The 19,956-nt window shown below is 40.0% G+C and overlaps 1 protein-coding gene across 1 annotated transcript in view; it reads right to left on the bottom strand.

Annotated features, from left to right (window-relative positions):
• COL28A1 (collagen type XXVIII alpha 1 chain) overlaps positions 1-19,956 on the bottom strand; it is a 79,877-nt gene that overhangs the window by 46,671 nt on the left and 13,250 nt on the right. Inside the window, exons 10-12 of the mRNA XM_064444559.1 lie at positions 16,216-16,260; positions 14,088-14,141; positions 220-288 (exon numbers count right to left, since the gene is read on the bottom strand). Of these exons, the coding sequence (XP_064300629.1) occupies positions 220-288; positions 14,088-14,141; positions 16,216-16,260 (168 nt within the window). The remainder of the gene's footprint in view (positions 1-219; positions 289-14,087; positions 14,142-16,215; positions 16,261-19,956) is intronic.

The following is a 19,956-nucleotide window of genomic DNA, read 5'->3' as shown; positions in this document are numbered from 1 at the left end:
TCTGACTTCTATTATATCAATGGGATCATCATAAAAACTTAGAGTTGCTGGAAAGGCATGTCTGTTATCTCCATCCGAATACAAAAACCTGTCAATATGGTATCAATTTTACATTTAGATTATAAGAGTTTGAGTCTGATAAAAGAGCACATGAGAACTTTCATCCAGAAAATGACTGTCCACACTTAGCACTGTAACAGACGTATTACTGAGAATTACCTTGGGTCCTGGCTCTCCAACACCAGGGAGTCCTGGAGGACCATAGGGACCTAAAGGGCCTTGCTCTCCCTAAAGGAAAAAAAATAAAAATGGAAAGAAACTATTAATGAAAATGGAACCTTAACCAAATTCCACCACAGTGTCTTTCCACAGCCTCATTTACAGCTATGGAAATATGTTTTTAACATTAAAAAAAACAAAAACAACCAAAAAAACCCCCACACCCCAAAAAAACCAACCAACCAACCAACACGAAAAACCCCACCCCCCTGTCTTAAATATAAATGTTGAAATTAGGAGCAGGGTCAATATCCTGGCCATACAAGTTGCTGGGATAGATAATAATGATATATAGTAATTTTTTCAGATGCATTGGGAAAGATAAGAAATATATTTTTCTTTGTCATATCTTTGGTCCTGACATTATTGAATAATTTTGTGCTTCCTCAGCTTTTTTCTTCCTAGAAAGATGGGCATTTGGAAATTAAGCAGTGTTTATGCCTTTAAACATTGCACTCAAGGTTCTTCCCATAGCAACATCTGCATATCACAACTGTTGTTCCTACTGCTGTGTTTGACTGCATCTCGTAATTCTCTTGAATGTTTAGTATGTTACTAACAAAGCAAATGTAGCCACACAATTATTAAAAAGGCTTTTTATCAAAATGTGTTTATTTTCTGAGGAGCTATTCATATTTGGGGAGTTGAAATTTTGTATAAACTGAGACATTTTATATGCTGAGTTCTGAAACCTTTCAATGAGATTTTTGCCATTGAGAAGCCAATGGAAGTGTAAAAAATGACTCCAAAGTCAGATATTTCTCCAGAAATCTACCAGTCTGTAATCTGCCAAAGCATGAAGCTCAGATGCAGGAATGGGATTATACAGTGAAAATAAATAAACAGATTATCCTTGAAGCTTAATTTCCAATAAATATGCACTTGGAGCACTACTACTGCAGCTTTAAACCAAGAATAAAGTGGAACTTGATCCCCAGTCTTAAATTAATTCCATTACAAGACAACATGATAATTTGAAGAGAAGCTATGAAATGTAATGCTTATTCAAAATATAAGATTTTATAGCATACCCTCATAATCTAATAAATTAATACAGCACCAATAGGAGATAAGTCTTAAAAGGCAGAGGAAAATCAGAGAAAGCTGGTGTAACTCAGGAAAACTGCACATTTATCTCCACATAGCACACTGATAGGGTATTAGCAACATCGGCATTGCTTTAATACGGATTCTGTGCATGTAGCTGTTGCCAAAATACAGAATATAGCAGGGTTGGAACTAGATGATCTTTAAGGTCCCTTCCAACCCAAACCATTCTATGATTCTATGGAAGAGGTTTACTGTATTCCTAGGTAGACCTTATTGTTTGGGTTTCCTAATCATATTTTCATGAAGCCTTTGGACCAGAGTAACAACTCGGTTGATGTGTATCCAGATTATTGTAAATTATGCAATTTTTGCTGGTATAAAGCCAATTAGAAATTGACCCTTTTTGTTCATAGATGTTTTCTTCTCCTGTGTTTGTTTTGAAACTGATTGAACAACAACAACAACATAAATTCCTCAAATGGCCCATCTTTTAGACTTCCAGTTCCTCCATGCGATTAATTTGGCATTGAACAAACTGTCCTTTTAAAATCAGCTGATCAAAAATAATTTTTATTAAGCATTTCCCATCAGCAGGAAATTTAGGGAAGGCCAAGAATAATACAGGCACAGCTCGTACTTGTCTCCTCTTCAATTCTCTTTATAAACTCTCTGTTTTGAGTACTGTTGTCTTTTAAGCTGAATTTCAGTGCTTCTTGGGCTGATTCTGTTTAGACAAGAAGTAAGGGAAATATGTAAGGAAATGTTATATCCTATTTCTTTAGAAAATAATATATACTAAAAGCAACATTTTCAGAAGGGTTTTAGTGACTTAGAAACCTCCATTTTATTTTCAATGGTAGTAATTTAGGTTACTGAATTTCATTCATGCCAACAGGTCACAAGCATCTAAGCATCAATGGAAGTTCACCTTCTGATTGTGCATCAGTACGTAGAAGTGCACTGGCAAAATAGTATCAGCAAAGCCACAGTGCTGTAGTTACACACACCCAGCCCCCTAGTGTGCTCTGCTTCCAGGACAAAATCATCCCCATGGGAGCTAAATAAGTAAAACCGTGGTACTGAGGTTTCAGTAGAAAGTTTTGCAAGCAAATTTCCATGCATAGATGCTCCCTCAAGGGCAGAGTTCTGCGACTTTTACTCACAGTTGTGCTTCTTGCAAAGGTGGTCAAGACGCACAAAGCACAGGTTTTGGAAGAACATTAAGCCAAAATCACCACCCTAGCATGCAAGAAGCTTTGTCTTTCAGCCCATACCTCCCTTACCTCACCACCAACTCTTATTTCAATAGCTCTCCACTTGACAAGCAACATTAATCGACACAGCTCCATGTAGCTTCAGAGCCTGGAGACAGTCTAGTTAGGGATGGACTTCCCCACTTCCAGGAAGAGGTGCCTCAGTAAGAAAAACTAAGCACAGGCTGCTGTGAGGCCAGGCAGTATGCTAAATATTAGCTGTTCACACTCACAGTCCTCATTTCTTTCATGGAGATGGAAGCCTGGGATCTCTGTTGCACCATGTTGTATTAGCATGCCCCACAAAATGAATGTAAAAGATATGCAAAGTTGAAAGTGTGTTTTAAAAAATATAAAAGATAAAAAATAATAATTATTCAGCACCATGCAGCACCACTATGTGTAAGTAGCCTACTCTGGCCACAGCAAGCACCACTAAACGTGTCGGCTCCATCTGTCGAAACTAAACCTCTAAAATGGTATAGGAACTTGTTCCATTCTGAAAAATGACATTTGATAAATACAGGCTCATCTCTCAGCTGAAACAATAAACCAAACCCCTTTGTTGTGTTTGGAAAATGTCTTCCAATTTTTTTGTCCTGTTGTCCAAACAGACATTGTGTTTTGCATCTATTTCTGACAGTGCCTGGCAGAACTTCCCAAGGACAGTAACTCTGAGGGATGCTTCCTATTGCAAATCATTTGCTCCTTCGCAAGTTCACCCATATGATATAGCTGTGCTATACATGTGCTGCCTTGAATGCAGATGGGATTCCTACTGAAGTTAATGTTTTTCCAGAAGCTCTTTTTTTAACCGTGATGACAACATTACACAGTTTTCTTTCCAGTGACTGGTGTCATGTAATCTGCCTCACAGCAGCTGTACTAGTGGGTGCTGGTGTAGGCAGCTTAAACAGCCCTTATGATAAAAAGCATGTAAAGTAGTATGAAAACTTTGTCCTGTTGAATGCTTTCTCACCGATGGCAAAGGATGACTGAATATTAACAGAGAAAGAACCCCCACCTTCTACCAGGCAACATGCAAAACTCGGAAACTTAAACTATTCAATCTGTTTTAAGGACTGTATATTTCAAACTTCATATAGCTATTAGTAAGCCTGAATTTTATCTTCTATGGTCTTGGTGCTACAAGTAATGTGGAATTTATTAAAACCATAAAGTGCTGGCAATAATATCAGTATCTCTACATGTAGAAGGAGAAGTCTGCTTTTCAAAGCAGCTTCTTTGTAATTATTTTCTTTGTCTAACACTCTGCGCAAATTCTATTTTCTCTCCCTACTTGGATTTTCCTTCAGGTGGCATCTAAAATCAGCTAGAGCAATTATACTTGATCTGAGCTAAATATTTTTATGTATTAAAAATGTACCATTTTAAGCTTGGAACATACTTAACAGTTTACACTCCCACCCCCACCCCCAAAATAGTTTGCTATGTTACCATGAATACCAATATAAAAAATTTCTTTACTTTTAAGAAAGCACATACATACTGTAAAGACACAAAGAGTCTGTATTTCAGTCTATAATGCAATAATGATTAGCTACAGCAAAAAATAATCTTACAAATATAATTATTTTATCTTTAAAGTAAACACTGGCAACAACAATGCAAGTAGATACAGATATTTTAACAGATATTACTGATATTTTGTATTTCTAAGCTAGTTGAGGTACCTAGGACCTATATTTCTTTACAGGGAAATTGGATTTTGCAGTCTCCTGGGAAAGATGTAACTTGCCACATAAGTAAGGAAAGAATTTGTAAGTCATCAGAGAATAGCAGCATTGCTTCTTCTGGGAAACATTTTGAGACACATTTTCAGGGAACCATGCAATGATGGATTTTTCAAGGATTATCCCAATATGTTTTTATGGGAATAACTGCTTTGCATATTCAAACTTAACTGTTTCCTTAAAAGTTTGAATACCCATCTGTTCATACAACTTTAGACTCTAATTCAGAATCTTACTACGCCTGTGAAATTTTCCAGAGAGGCTCTTACTATAGCAGTGGCTTTTAAGAATGTGTTGTTTTCAGTCTTTCCATGAATTTATCATGGTTTCTAGAAATGTGTACTTTATTTCTAGTAACTGGTCTAAGAGTTTAAACAAACAAACCCAATGTCACTTCTGAAATGATAACCATAAGTACTCCCTCTTCATCACTTCTTTATGAGTGGAACACAAGTCATGCCCACTTCCTGATTTTATTCCCCAGTTTTATAATCTGTAACCATATTATTCTGTCTGTAAAATGTCCACTGAAATTTGCCAATAGTCACTATTATTCCCCTCACTTACAAACACATTTTCAAAATTACCTTGAATATAAACACTCTTACGGAACCTCACTGGTGCCATTGAATAGAATACATTGTTGGGATTTTTTAAAAGAAATATTACTTAAGCATTTTTAAATAAATTAATGGAAACAGAAAAAATAATGCATACTATTTAAAATAAATTAATAGATGCTGAAAATTAATCTTTTATTTAACACCAAGAATACAAAGGGAAAGCGGATGCGCACATTTTACATTGTTGGCCCCAACGAGGTGCTTTAGCTTTACAAAAGTGTAAGCAGCAGAACCTTAGGGCTGAGCAGTTTGCTTGACCAAAATAGAGGGCATTACGTTCATTCTTAGAACTCTGTTTCTGGAAAAATCATAGTTATTCTGTTTTCTTTTAAGAGAGGAAACTAAGATGCATGAGGTCCTTTTGTGTTAGAATATTTGTATTTTTCCTGATTTTATTGCTCTTGAAGGGCAAAGCTGTCTTCTAATAAGAACATAACCACATAATATATGTGGTAATAAACAAATTCAACAAAAGTAAATGCAGTAGCCAGTTAGGATGCTATTTTATTGTATTAACCAATGCAGTTAAGGATATGTAGTATCCTAAATATGAAAATTAGAGAAAACGGGTTACCAGGAATGTTGGAAGAGAGATGGCATTCTCACTGGATAATGTTTCTGGACACTACTGCTTATGATAGAATATATTATATTTATAGAGCAAGCAAATATTTTGTTTCTATTAATAGAGTATACTGACTCTATGTCTTGTGTCCCCTTTTGAAAGCCTATGGCTTCCTATAACATCAATGTGAGCTTTGTGAATTAAACCAAGTAGAAGTGACCACAACTGACTGAATCCCCAAACCCCCTATTAATCAGTTATCCAGCCAATACCTGGTCATCTATGCAGGAATAAGGGATGTTACTGGAGCAGAACCAAGAGTGGCATGGCTTTTCTCTTTGCTGACCTTACATTTCTGGTACTTTTTGTCTTTCTCTAAGTGAGACAGTGTTTTCTGGGTTCTTGGAAATGGTTACATCAGCCAGCAAAATTGTATTGTGGGCCACCCTCGCATCCTTAGTGAGACACGGAACGCAAAACCTGAGTTCCTTGCTCCTATAAGCTGCAGTTTGACAAGAGTTGAGTGTCTCTACCTTAGACCTAGGGTTAAATATTGATGTTCTGCAAATTAAGTTGTGTGCGATAACTTAAAAGAAATACACAATTTTTTCCTATGTGGTTTTTGTAATTTTCTTCATGTTTTATAGCTGAATGAAGCGTATGGTATTCTTTGATTCAAGTTTTTGTTTTACATTACAATGCAGATAACATGTGGTGGCTGATAAAGCTATAGAATGCCTTCTAGTGAAGCAAACGCCTAAGAAAATATAAAGCTCAGCTGTGAATGGCATTTTTCCTTTGTATTTTAAGTTAGAGAAAGAAAGTAACGTAGAATTTGGCTTTAACAATATAATTTTTCTTTTGTAAATTTAACATCTTTCTGTTGAAACACTGCCAATAGGCAATAGGAAGTCAGTAAAAGAGAAAACAAACAGAACAATCCTGGTCCTTTGCTCAGGACATGCTTGGGGAACAGGACCAAGATGACTGCTTCAGAAGACAGCAGATAGATAGTGAAAATAGCCAGTCCCTAACAGCTAACTGTGCCTGAGTGCAACGTCCGTTACTTACCAATGTTTTTCTCTTAAAGTTATTACGTTTTATACTGTATTGTAGGTTAACTGTTAACATGCAAGTTCAGCATTTGGTTAAATGGAAATATATTTAGTCAGGTAAGTTAATAATAATCTAAGTTAATATGTATTTTTCCTTTTATAGAAGCAGAGTTCAAATTTGTCATTCTAAATGCCTCAGCCTCTTTATGGAGAAGGTTTGTATATATGGCGATAAAATTAGATGTTTCTGAGATGTTACAACTTTGCAGAAATGCAAATAGAGAAAACTTTTTTTAAAGTTTGCTTAATAGCAAGAACTGATTTTTGTTAATGCCACACTGAGCTGCAATACGTGCAGGATATAGGTTGCTCGACATATTCATATATGACTTGAAAGGAAGGTGAAAGCTGGGTGCTAGATTGGGGCAGACAAGGGGGTTCCCAGAGCCAAGGTGGCCTGAAAAAGAGCAGAGCAGCCTGCGGGGTCCCAGCAGTTCTCACAAGCCACGCTGACGTACTTGGATGCCAGGAACGCCCGCAGGATATTTAAACAGCTCAGGTGAGCACGAGCGACCAGGGCACAGCACATCAGCCAGGGCATGGCATGGAAGTTTGTGCAGGAAGGGCGCTGCACCCTGCTCATAGGCCCGCAGCCCAGGGAAGTGCGATAGCTCTCTGCCAAAGTGGTGGGCACTCGCCTCAGAGCTAAAACCAGTGTTGCTGTGGAGAAAGCCCCAGAGATGTCTGATGCATCCACCCAGAGGGATGTGGTAAGGAAGGAGGCTTCAGTACAGGTAGTAGGTTGCAGTGAGTGCCCAGAACGTTCTCCTGGTGAAACGGTAAGTACTTGCACAAGGTGTGCATGGGTTGATGAGCTATTTTGTCAGGTGGCTGAGCTGCAGAAAACAGTTAAAAGGCTGTGCAGTATAAGGGTAGCCGAGGCGGAGATAGACAGGTGGTTTCAGAACCACATTCCTATGCAGACACCACTGAGAATGAGGCACCTTGGATCCCGGTGAGCCACAAAAGCAGGGCTCTGCTTCAGTCTCGACCCTCCACCATCACTACCAACAACAGATATGAAGTTTTAACATCTGTAGACACTCACAAACAAGATCTGCAAGGTGCAGCTGTACCAGCAGCACAAAGTGGATACCGTAAAAAGGAGAGACAAGTGCTCGTAGTGGGTGACTCTCTGTTAAAAGGCACTGAGGCGCCCATCTGCCGACCTGACAGGGAGTCACGAGAGGTTCGCTCCCTTCTGGGAGCTATGATCCAAGACATCGCTCAGAGGGTGCCACAACTTCTCAAGAGTACAGATTACTATGTACTGTTACTCTTCCATGGGGGCACAAAGGGTGCCATAAGCCAGAGCCTGGGCACAACCAAGGAAGACTATAAAGCCCTGCGGGTGCAAGTGAAAAATATTGGTGCCCAAGTCAGTCTCCTTCATTTTACCAGTTGGAGAAAAATGGGCAGCTGATAACAGACCAATCAGGGAAATCAACTCTTGGCTACGTGGCTGGTACTGTAGTGAGGGTTTTGGCTTTTATGACAATAGGGCTTTCCCCAGCAACCATAGCCTGTTAGGGAGGGATGGAATCCACCTCTATAGAAGGGGCAAGGGAATCTTTGGCAGCAGGCTGGCCAGCTTGGAGAGGCAGGCTTTAAACTGAAGGACTCAGGGAGGCGGTGTCCAAAGTGGCAGTGCTGATGCCATCACATCCAATGGGGGAATAAGCCAGCCCAGCCAGAGCAGCAATAAAGGTGCCTTAGCTGCCTCACAACATAGATGACAGTCAGAAGACCAACCGCCTCAAGGGTGTGCATGGCTCTAGTGGGTCCTCGTGCACCCCTCCAGGGAAACGTGCATGCTCAGCTACCTCTCTGAAATGCCTGTACACCAATGCACGCAGCATGGGGAACAAACAGGAGGAACTAGTGGCCTGGTCACAGGGTCACGATCTCATTGCAATTACAGAGACATAGAGACATAGTGGGATAGTTCGCATGGCTGGAACACTGTCATGGGTGGCTACATACTTTCTAGGAAAGAAAGGCCAGCAAGGCGAGGTGGGGGAGTTGCTCTTTATGTGAGGGAGCAACTAGAATGCATCGAGCTCTGCCTAGGGGTGGAGGAAAAATGAGTCAAGAGCTTATGTGTAAAAATTAAGGGGCAGGCAAATATGGGTGACACTGTTGTGGGTGTTTGCTACAGGCCACCTGATCAGGAAGAAGTCATCTGTAGAAGAAGCCTTCTGCAGACAGCTGGAATTAGCCTCACAATCAGAGGCCCTGATTCTCACAAGGGACTTCAACCACACTGATGTTTGCTGGAAATACAACATGGCAAGGTGGCACAATCCAGGAGGTTCCTGCAGAGCACCGAGGATAACTTTTTGACACAGGTGGTGGAGAAGCCAACAAGGTGGGATGTGCTGCTGGACCTTATACTAACAAACAAAGAAGGTCTGGTTGAGGACGTGAGGCTTGGGGTAGCCTTGGCTGCAGCGACCATGAGATGGTGGAGTTCATGATCCTATGTGGTAGAAGCACGGCAGCAAGCAGGATTACAACCATAGACTTCAGGAGAGCCAACTTTGGCCTCTTCAAAGACCTACTTGGAGGAATCCCATAGGTTAGGGCTCTAAAAGGTAGCAGTGTCCAAGATATAACTACAATATGCAAGTACCACTTCCTCCAAGCGCAAGATTGGTGCATCTCTACAAGGAAGTAGTCAGGCAGAAGAGCCAGAAGACCCACATGAATAAGCAAAGAGCTTCTAGAGAAACTGAAATAGAAGGAGGTTTACAGTATGTGGAAAAAGGGACTGACCACTTGGGAGGAATATAGGAACATTGTCAGGGTAGGCAGAGATGCAATGAAGGCGGCCAAGGTCCTCTTGGAACTAAATCTGGCAAGGGATGTCAAGGATAACAAGAAGGGCTTCTTCAAATACATCAGTAATAAAAGAAAGACTGGGAACACTGTGGGCCTGCTGCTGAACGAGGTGGGTGCCCTGGTGACGCAGGATGCAGAGAAGGCAGAGTTACTGGATGCCGCCTTTGCTTCAGTCTTTACTGCTAAGGCTGGCCCTCAGGCATCCCAGCCTCCAGAGGTGAGAGAGAAAAGCTGGAGAAAGGAAGACTTCCCCTTCGTTGAGGAGGATTGGGTTAGAGATCATTTAGGCAAACTGGATCCTCACAGATCCATGGGCCTCGATGGGATGCACCCACGAGTGCTGAGGGAGCTGGCAGATGCTGTCGCTAAGCCACTCTCCATCATCTTTGAAAGGTCAAGAAGGACAGGAGAGGTGCCCAAGGAGGAAAGAAAATGTCACTCCAGTCTTCAAAAATGGCAAGAAGGACCACCTGGGGAACTACAGGTCAGTCAGCCTCATCTGCATCCCCGGAAAGGTGATGGAACAGTTAATCCTGGAGGTCATCTCCAGGCATGTAGAGAAAAAGAAGGTTATCAGAAGTGGTCAACATGGATTCACCAAGGGGAGATCATACTTGACCAACCTGATAGCTTTCTATGATGGCATGACTGGCTGGGTAGATGGAGGGAGAGCAATGGATGTTGTTTGCCTCAACATCAACAAGGCTTTTGACACTGTCTCCCATAATATCCTCATAGGTAAGCTTAGGAAGTGTGGGTTAGATGAGTGGACAGTGAGGTGGATTGAGAACTGGCTGAATGGCAGAGCTTAGACGGTCGTAATCAACGGGGCAGAGTCTGGTTGGAGGCCTGTAACTAGCGGTGTTCCCCAGGGGTCTGTGCTGGGTCTGGTCCTGGTCAACTTCCTCATCAACAACATGGACAAAGAGCCAGAGTGTAACCTCATCAAGTTTGCTGATGATACCAAGCTGGGAGGAGTGGCTGATACACCAGAAGGCTGTGCTGCCATCCAACAAGACCTGGACAGGCTGGAGAGCTGGGCTGAGGGGAACCTCATGAAATTCAACAAAAGCAAGTGCAAGGTTCTGCACCTGGGGAGGAACAACCCCATGCACCAGTACAGGTTGCGGGCTGACCTGCTGGAAAGCAACTCTGCTGAGAAGGACCTGGGAGTGCTGGTGGACAGCAGGTTGACCGTGAGCCAGCACTGTGCCCTTGTGGCCAAGAAGGCAAAAGATATCCTGGCCTGAATTAAAAGGAGTGTGGCCAGCAGGTCGAGGGAGGTTATCCTCCCCCTCTATTCTACCTTAGTGAGGCCACATCTGGAGTAGTGTGTCCAGTTCTGGGCTCCCCAGTTCAAGAAATACAGGGAACTACTACTGGAGAGAGTCCAGCGGAGAGCTACGAAGATGATCAGGGGACTGGAGCATCTCCCTTATGAGGACAGGCTAAGAGACCTGGGTTTGTTCAGCCTGGAGAAGAGAAGACTGAGGGGGTGTGTCTTATCAATGCTTATGAACATCTGAAGGGCAGGTGTCAAGAGGATGGGACTGGACTCTTCAGTGGTGCCACAATGATAGAACAAGGGGCAATGGGCACAAGTTGGAAGACAGGAAGTTCCGCCTGAATATGAGGAAAAACTTCTTTACTGTGAGGGTGACGGAGCAGCGGAACAGGCTGCCCAGAGATGGTGGAGTCTCCTTCTATGAAAATATTCAAAACCCACCTGGACACAGTCCTGTGCCCCCTGCTCTGGGTGTCCCTGCTCAAGCAGGGGAGTTAGACGAGATGATTTCCAGAGGTCCCTTCCAACCTCCACCATTCTGTGATTTTGTGAAACTTTGCTTGTATGTTAAAGAGTTTATTAAAGATAAGGACTGATTGCAGAGTGCATCAGAAGGACTTTAAGAGGTTAAGGATGTGATTCAGCTCCATATGATCACTCCTAAACATAGGTGTCTACATGGAAACACGTTAGCTGAGTTCTTGTTGTAGTCAGTGGAAAGCTGGTCAATGCAGGCAGTGGGACTTTGAGAGAGATCCGACTCATTACTGGCAATATGATAAATCAATATCATGAAAAGGATGGAAGTAGAGTAGTATGCAGCCAGTGAAACTTCACACTGATGAATTAGCCGGCAGCTTAAGAATAAGAAAATGCATATGAATAACTAAAGTAAGGTATGAAAAGTTCTTTAAAGTAATTTCTTAGACAATGTTTCAGGACTCCATGCTACCTTGCTTCAGACAAGTCAAAATAAATTAGCTGAAGTTGCAATGCCACCAGCCCTCTCCTGCTGGTGGCAGCCAGAGCCAGTGGCATCTGGACAGCACACAGCAGACACTGTCTCTGGCTTTGTCCGCTGCCTGGCACTGCAAAGCAAGAACACAGGTATGGCACTGCGTGGCAGAGGTATGGGATGGACTAAGCTGACCAGATATATGAGTGAACTATAGACTTCACAAATGAGACCCAAAACATCTGTAGGCTGAGCTTGACGCAGAGTTTATATTTCAAGGAACTGAATCCCCTGTCTCACACCTCAGCATGGCCCACTAACAATTAATAAAAGTGTTTAACAGTGGTGTTCTGCATTATGTCACAGTGGTACTAATGCCATGCAACTTCTCTGCTAAACTGGGGTGAAGTCACTAGTTCAGCTCAAAAAGCAGAATGTTTTAGCATGGAAAAGCCATGGGTATTAGGAACTGCACTGAAAATAGTCATTTATTTATCAAAAGGCATTTATAAATAACTGCCACTTTTCAGAGATATTGTATTATGTGTCATGAAGACTAATTTTAAAAGAGCAATTGAATAATCCTCTCTAAGGACAAAAGATACTGGAAAGACTGTTATGCGTCTGAACCAAAAAAGGCCTTGACCTTTACTAGCTGAATGGGTGTTTATTAAGCTGTAAACAACCACTGATTTTCTGTAATGATCATTAAAAAAAAAAATCTTTCACTCATCTCAAATGCCAAACGTTAGCTTTGGTGCTAGGTACGGAGAAGAGAGAACCTCTAAGCATACATATGTTTCTGCTATACTCTTTAAGTATAATTACCTAAGCATATTAATTAAACATGCCTGGTAATATTTTTGATAGATGTCTGAGCCTGGCAAAAACCTTGGCTATAGACTTTAAACAGCATGTTGAAGGGTTGGAAGCAGAAAAAAGAGGTAACTTCCTTTTTATTCATACTGAAAATCTGCAGCTAAAATATAACAAGAGACCATAAATATTATATCCAGGTAGACAATTTCTAGAGAGCTGTATGTATTTTACAGACATGAAAGTGCTAAGAGACTGACAGGAGGACAAACAACATTCAGCAAGTATGGTTTAGTGTATAATAAAAGCATCTGGTAATACTATCTTGGACTCATCAGTGTGAAATGATGGTTTTAAAAAAATTACTGTCATTTGCTGTGCTGAAGTTAGAGAGGCATGACTTCTCCACATGTATGAATAGCTTCTTTCAGACCCATCATCCTCTTTCTTTCCTGACTTCTGAAATATTCTGTAGCAGCTTTCCTAATCAAGCACTTTGTTGAGAAGATGAAGAAATAAGAAGTATGAAAAAGCATTTGTCAGGAAAAAGAGAATTGTGATGGATGCCAGTATTCTAAACTTTTTACCACAAACATCTCCCATATCCAAATTTACTTCTGTGAATCTTCAAATGAAATTGTTGCCTAAGAAACAAAACATGAGTGTTTAAATATTGCATCTTGGGCAAATCACTTTGTGTGAATTTAGTTGCCTTATGTATGACTTAGATATGGCATTGCATTAATCAGGCTGTCAGTCCTGTGGTAGAAAGTCTTTGTCATTAGACCCTACATTTTCAAACTGATACATGAAAGGTCTTTCTGTTCTGAACACTGATGTTAACAGCTGTCCCAAAGGCAAGATAACTGTATTCACATAAAGCAATTTCCCAAAGGTTTGCAAACCAGAAGACTGCCTAAATTAATCAGATACTTTATCCAACTGATTTTGCTTGACAAGCTGTAGTCATTAACTCTAAATAATATATTTTAAATATAACTAAGACATTAATCATCATAAAATTTTGCACCTCTACCAATTTCAAAGTTGCCTTGAGTTTTCATGCTATATAAGCAATTAAAAATTACTTCAAAAACTCAGTCTAAAGATTTTATAACCACTCTTTAGAATTACCTAAAATCTTTAAGCACAAGGCATTTCAGTCAAAGATAGTCTAGGAAAAACTTCTCAAGTGATGGCAGAATCCAAAAAACATGTGCAGGTGATTTAAATTCCAACCTAAGTGCTGTGGCTCTAGGCAGGTCCTTGGTAGCACCCTATTGTGGCCCTACAAAAAGCTCTCCCAAGCTCTGATGGTTGGACTTGGAGACCCAGCGGGAGAACCAGCTCTATGTGCCAATGATACAAAGCCTTCATAACATGATGACACTATGGTGCACCAAGCAGGTGATGTACGTTATTGTGCAAAGGACACCACTAAAAAGAAACTACTGAGGAAAAAGGATAGTAGAATACAAAGATTCTACACAGAGTTTCTGCATCCTCCCTCTCTATATAAATAACATCTATACATACATGACTACATCTTACCTTGCTTCCTTGAATGCCTTTTGGGCCTGGCTCTCCTGGAGGTCCACTGATACCCTGCACAAAAGTCAAAGTGTAGAATGAGTTGCCTTTGAAGATGCATGTAATTCTTTTGAATTTAGCCTGAACAGGGTACAATAAAACAGCACAATGCTAAGCTCTAAAGCACAAGACTTTTCTGTGTCATATTCTGTGAAGTGCCCAACACATTGAATATTTTTGATATTCAATAACCAGTGCTGGCATAGAGATATCTTACTACTCCATGTGAGTTGCACCTGTTTTATCTGAAGCTTTCTGTTCCTTTCTTCTCCTGCTCCTGTCTATGCCATATTTTCATATTCTCTCTTCTGCCCAAGCAAACCAATTAAGCTGTCACGTCCTATTTAGCTCCATTTGTAAGAAATCACGTCTACATCTCTCTCTGATGATGAGCTGAGGTTAATCTTAATTCCCTCACATTACTACAACCATTGTGTCCCATCACACGAGTAAATAATTAATGGCTTTTTGGAAGAGACGGAGCAGATAAGGTACCCTGTCTGGAGTGATGACATTTGAGGAGGTCTCTTCACCAACACTTGTGGCTCATAAAATAGCTGGAAAAAAAGTAGGTCTGATAATTATGAAGAGCAATAAGATCACAGGATGAATAGATTACACCGAAGTCTGGCGTTAAAGCTTTAACTCTTACTGAAACCCTCCAGTTCACTGACTTGTGAGTTAGTGAACATCCCACTGGCATCTGCTGGGCTGCCCAGTTGGGTCAGATCGGTCAATGTTGTTCTAACTCCTACTAACAGAGGTGATAATCAAAATGAAGGGGAAATCTTATGAAGTTTTTTAAGTGACTGGAGAAAAACAAATCATGAGCTATCAAAAGAATAATATCACAAAATTACAGTTTATTTTAGTAATAATGCTGGGTCAAACATTGCTAATTTTATGCTTATAAAAAGACACAAACTGGCCCAAATCTAAATGTATTGGTTTCATTGTTGACATAAAAATGTGCTCAGAGAGTGTTTATTCCCTTTCTTAAATATGATAAACTACAGGAAACACATGACTATCCACAAAGAAACAAAAATAATCCCTTTCAGCTACCATCATTAATAGCTATAGTAAATCCTCCAAAATATTGCATTTTGGCTCACAAACAGATGTGAGAATTTTGGCATATCTGTGGGTTTGTATCTCCCATGAATGTCCAGTCAGAAAAAAAAGTATTTATTATTCTCTCCTTTCCTTTTGCAGCTTTTGCACAAAGCATACAGAAATGCAGTCACAAACCTAATTAAGTTATACAACCACAAATCAAATATTGGGGGGAAAACAGTGAATGAAATTGATACAGTTAGTGTTCCAAATTATGCTCAAGTCATAACTTTACAAACTAGGGAGTAATTGTCTCATAAGAGTAGAGTGATGTTCCAAGTGTTGTATTGTGTACAAACACACAGTTATATGGCCTTACTCCTTGGTTTATGCATTTTAATTGAGCACTATTTACTAAAAGGAATCTTGCGGTTTTGTTTGTTTTAAAAGAAGCAAACTCTACTTTATTCTCTTATTATCTGTGTCATATACAGAAACAAAATATTTCTTTAAAATCTCTTAGTACTTGAAAAGCATTTCCAAAAAAGACTCTGAAAAATCACATTTTTATAAGCTATTCTTCCTGAGGAAATATTATGATTATGAAGTGAGATGGACAAATGTCCCAGCAGTAAAATGGCAAAGTGGTTGAGGCAGGTGTGCTAAGAAAAATACATAATATAATCTGTTAATATAAATATGTACGTTCAGATAAATAATTCTCAAGCTCATTGCATGCTCATTTCCTTTTAGTCATTAAGCGGGTTGTACTTCCCATGGTAATTACTCTTAGAGGAGAGCTCTGCAGTTGGAGAGCCCAAGTGGGCCACACACCTCTGAGTAGCTTTAAGCAGCAGCTGCCAAGATTTTTTCTTTGAAAATTATTTCCAAAAGACAAAGATTTGCCAGACTCCACTGTCTTCATGCCTCATGCACCAAACGTGCTACTCTCCACAGAGTTGACAGGTTGTAGGTAGAAGAAACTTACAGAATATGTGTTTCCTTTTTATTTGGTAGCATTTAGTTCCCTTACCTGAGGTCCCCGAGGTCCCCTAGGGCCAGAAGGACCTTCCAAACCCTGAGGAAAAATAAGATTAAATTATCAGATTAATAGGAAATTGCAAAGATCTGCTTTGAAGTATTGAAAACCACAGCACACATGTAATGACTCATATCTCTCTTCAAGGGAGTTTATTCTCTCTCCAGAGTACTGCTGTTCTCATTCCGTGTTCAGTAATTGCCTGTTACATTCCATCCTCAATATTTGGTTAAAATACTTCTCATACATAACAAACATTGTGGATGGCTACTTAACATCTTAGCTATTTGATTAGTAGTTGTTATTTGGTACAGCTCTTTAAATTCAATTTCTAGAAGTATATTAGATATAGACTTCTTTGAACAATGCTGCAGTGCTTATTCCAGAATAACTTCAGGTAACTTCATCTCACTAACTCAAACTGCTGATCAGTACCATGGCAGAATCACACTAATAGTTCACAAAACCCATTAAAAAGGACAACCAAAGAAAGTAAAATGCCATATTTTTTAATTCCATTAGCTGACATTCCTCATTTAATGAGTGCTTACCAGTTACTGCCACTGTAGATTGTTCAGAAATCTTTCTGCTGCACTGTTTTTCCTTCGGTCACCAGAATGCATATTCTATGGGATTTAACTTCCAGTTGACTCAATACTCAGCTATAATTTAATTCTAAAGCAAAAATAGCTTTCAGTAAAGAATTTACTGGTCTTTTCTTTCTTTCTTCTCTTTTAATTAGAAACATCTCCACACACTGCTGCATTTTTCAAGCATGTGTCACATTTTGAACTTCTAATAGCATTGACAAATATAGCAGTGATACCTACGTATCCACACTCATAGAATCATAGAATTATAGTATCGCTTAGGTTGGAACAGAGCTTTAAGATCATCAAGTCCAACTGTTAACCTAGCACTACCAAGTCTACCACTAAACTGTGCCCCTAAGTACCACATCTACATCTCTTTTAAATACCTCCAGGGATGGCGACTCTACCACCTCTCTGGGCAGCCTGTTCCAATGCCTGACCACTCTGTCAGTAAAGAAGTTTTTCCGAATATCCAATCTAAATCTCTCCTGATGCAGCTTGAAGCCATTTCCTCTCGTTCTATCACTAGTGACCTGGGAGAAGAGACTGACTACAACCTCCTTGCAGTAGTTGTGGAGAGTGATGAGGTCTCCCATCAGCTTTAACTTAATTCCACTGTCAGCAGTATTTCTCAAACAGAAAATAAAACAAAAACAACCACCCCACGCATCCTTTTGCTTGAAGAGAAAACCAAACAAAGCTAACAGAAGTACCTCCTAGGCTCACACCTCAAGTTCTTATGCTGTTAAAACCACTGGTCCACAAGTAAGAAAATGGCATTTGTTGTATTTTGTGTCTGTGAACGTTGGGAAGGTGGTGAGGAATCCACATACTAAAAGGCTAACGTGCTTAGTGAGGCTGTTTCCTTCTCTGGGTGTTCACCACTTAGAAACAAAACCTGTGCTTGTAGGTCTCCGGTCTGCATAACTGATGTGGAGGAAGGAGCTCACCAGCTACTTCTTGCAGCACTTCAGTACCTTTGCTGAACCCAACATTAAGTTTAAACTAAATAACAAAGAACGACTAACAAAACAGAAGGGGGACACAGAAACAAAAAGTAGAGCTGTATACAGAATGGCATAAGTAAAGGAAAAGCTGCAGACAGGCAGTGCTGGGACATTTGTGATATTTGCTCTCAAGAATTTTATCAGCTGTGGTACTTCAAAAGTAAACGTAAATCTCTCCAGCAATGGGAAATGTGGGAAATTGAGAAATTAACTTTCTTTAATTACATGTTAAAAACAGAACAAAGCCCCTGTCCAACAAAGAAACAGAGAGCTGAATGGAAACACTCATGCTCTTGAAGATAAGAACACAGTTTAAGCACTTGCAGAATCGGGCTGGAGTTTTACTACTTGTAGATAAGGTGAGGTTTCAGTTAACAAAAGTTGAGGACAACCAGTTTCCGCACAAGTTGCATTTCAGAGTAAAAATTAAATTTGAAGTTTCTGGACCTGGGTGCACAGTCACACAGACTAGAGGAAAAAAACACTGAGTCGTGGGGTTTTTTTTTCCAAAGCTGTCAGCACAAAATCACAGAAAATACAGCCACCATTCAGAGATAGTACCACGTTCCTGCAGTAATTTCTCCTATAGAGCACAGCACTTTTCCCTTCCAGATGGGATTAATTTTATTTCTATCGGAGACTTGAAATTGAATTCACTGCCTAAAGATAAAAATCTCCCTTGGTAGGAATATGCAATTCCCTTCTCCTCGTGTTTCCCCCTCACCAAAAAGTGAACACAGTTTTTTCTTTCTCCAATCTCAATCGCTGAGAGTTAAGAATAATGCTTTTGGCACCGCTTCAGTCATTAGCAAGTAATAAACTGTGAACTATAGCTATTCTGGGAGGCTGCAAAAAATATTTTGTCTTTCTGTGAGTCTCTGAGAACATACGTGGGACTGGACAAAGATGACTTAGGGAGTTGCACAAAGGGGCTAATTTATTCCTCCTGCAGTTTGTCAGTCTCCTTTGACAAGAAGTATGGGTGACCTTTGAGCCAAACCAATACGTTAAATCCAATCAAATTTGTCTATACCATGAAGATCCTAGCGTATTTAGCATCACTTTTCAGCCCTTTCAGACATGTTCACAAGTGACAGGAGGAGAAAGGCAATTTAATATTAAAAACACCAAAGATGCAAACTAAGATAAAGAGAGGATGCCCAGGAACAGAGCAAAGCAGAATTGCAGTGGCACTGCCGGTAATTATGTAAATGATGAGATGAGGTCAGAACAAGATACAAAACTGACCTTAAAGAAAGAACCAGAATAACTTCATGTCTCGTAGTTTAAGCTATACAATATGTGGAAGGAGAATACAGAAAGCATCAGAGCAATTCTCTCTTCCATATTAGCGTGTGCTGAGATTCACCAATAAAGTAGCAATTACAGAAAGGAGCAAGGCATTTACAGCCCTTTACAGCCCTGCTTACGACATGAAAACAACCAGTTTAAGAGTCAAGATCCTGCACGTCAAAAAGATTTCTCTGTGACACCAAAATAACAGTTTAAAAGCTTTTGGCCTAGTGTAAGCTACTATGTGAAAACAACAACAACAACAACAAAAGACATATAATTTCTTTTATCTGGCATTAACATTAGCTGTATTCCTTTACTTTGTGCTTCTGCAAAACAGAAGGAAGGAAAGTGTCATGAGAAAGACAAATACAAAAAAGGGATACACATACAACAAAACACTAACAAGACTTTGTTACTTACATAAAATGTGAATATTTACTTCTGAAGTTCTCATTAAATTTAAGGGAAGCAGAAATACTAAGAGGTAGGCAACCCAAATTACCATAGTATAAAACCACTCAAAGATGCTGAATCATTAAAAAATCAACCACAATCAAGTCAGGCGATAAAAGCACAGGTGACACAGGCAAAACCAGGAGTGAAGTACCAGTACTCAAACCAATCTCAACATTCAAAGCCCTGAAGAAGATAGAAAATGCTAAAATAGAAAGCTGGGTGTTTATTAGATACAACGCTCAATATTGTATTAACTAATTTGAGTACTTGAGTTAAACTGCTAAGCAGGATACAGACACATATTTGTAAGAACTTCTACAATGTGGTTTTCTAACAGCTCACCCTTCAAAGGTGGCAGACAAATAGCCTTACAAGAGCCATGT

Source organism: Phalacrocorax carbo, chromosome 2 (genome assembly GCF_963921805.1).
Source record: "Phalacrocorax carbo chromosome 2, bPhaCar2.1, whole genome shotgun sequence".
NCBI lineage: Eukaryota > Metazoa > Chordata > Aves > Suliformes > Phalacrocoracidae > Phalacrocorax > Phalacrocorax carbo.
Note: the sequence above shows the minus strand (reverse complement) of the source record. Positions and strands in the feature narration are given on the sequence as shown.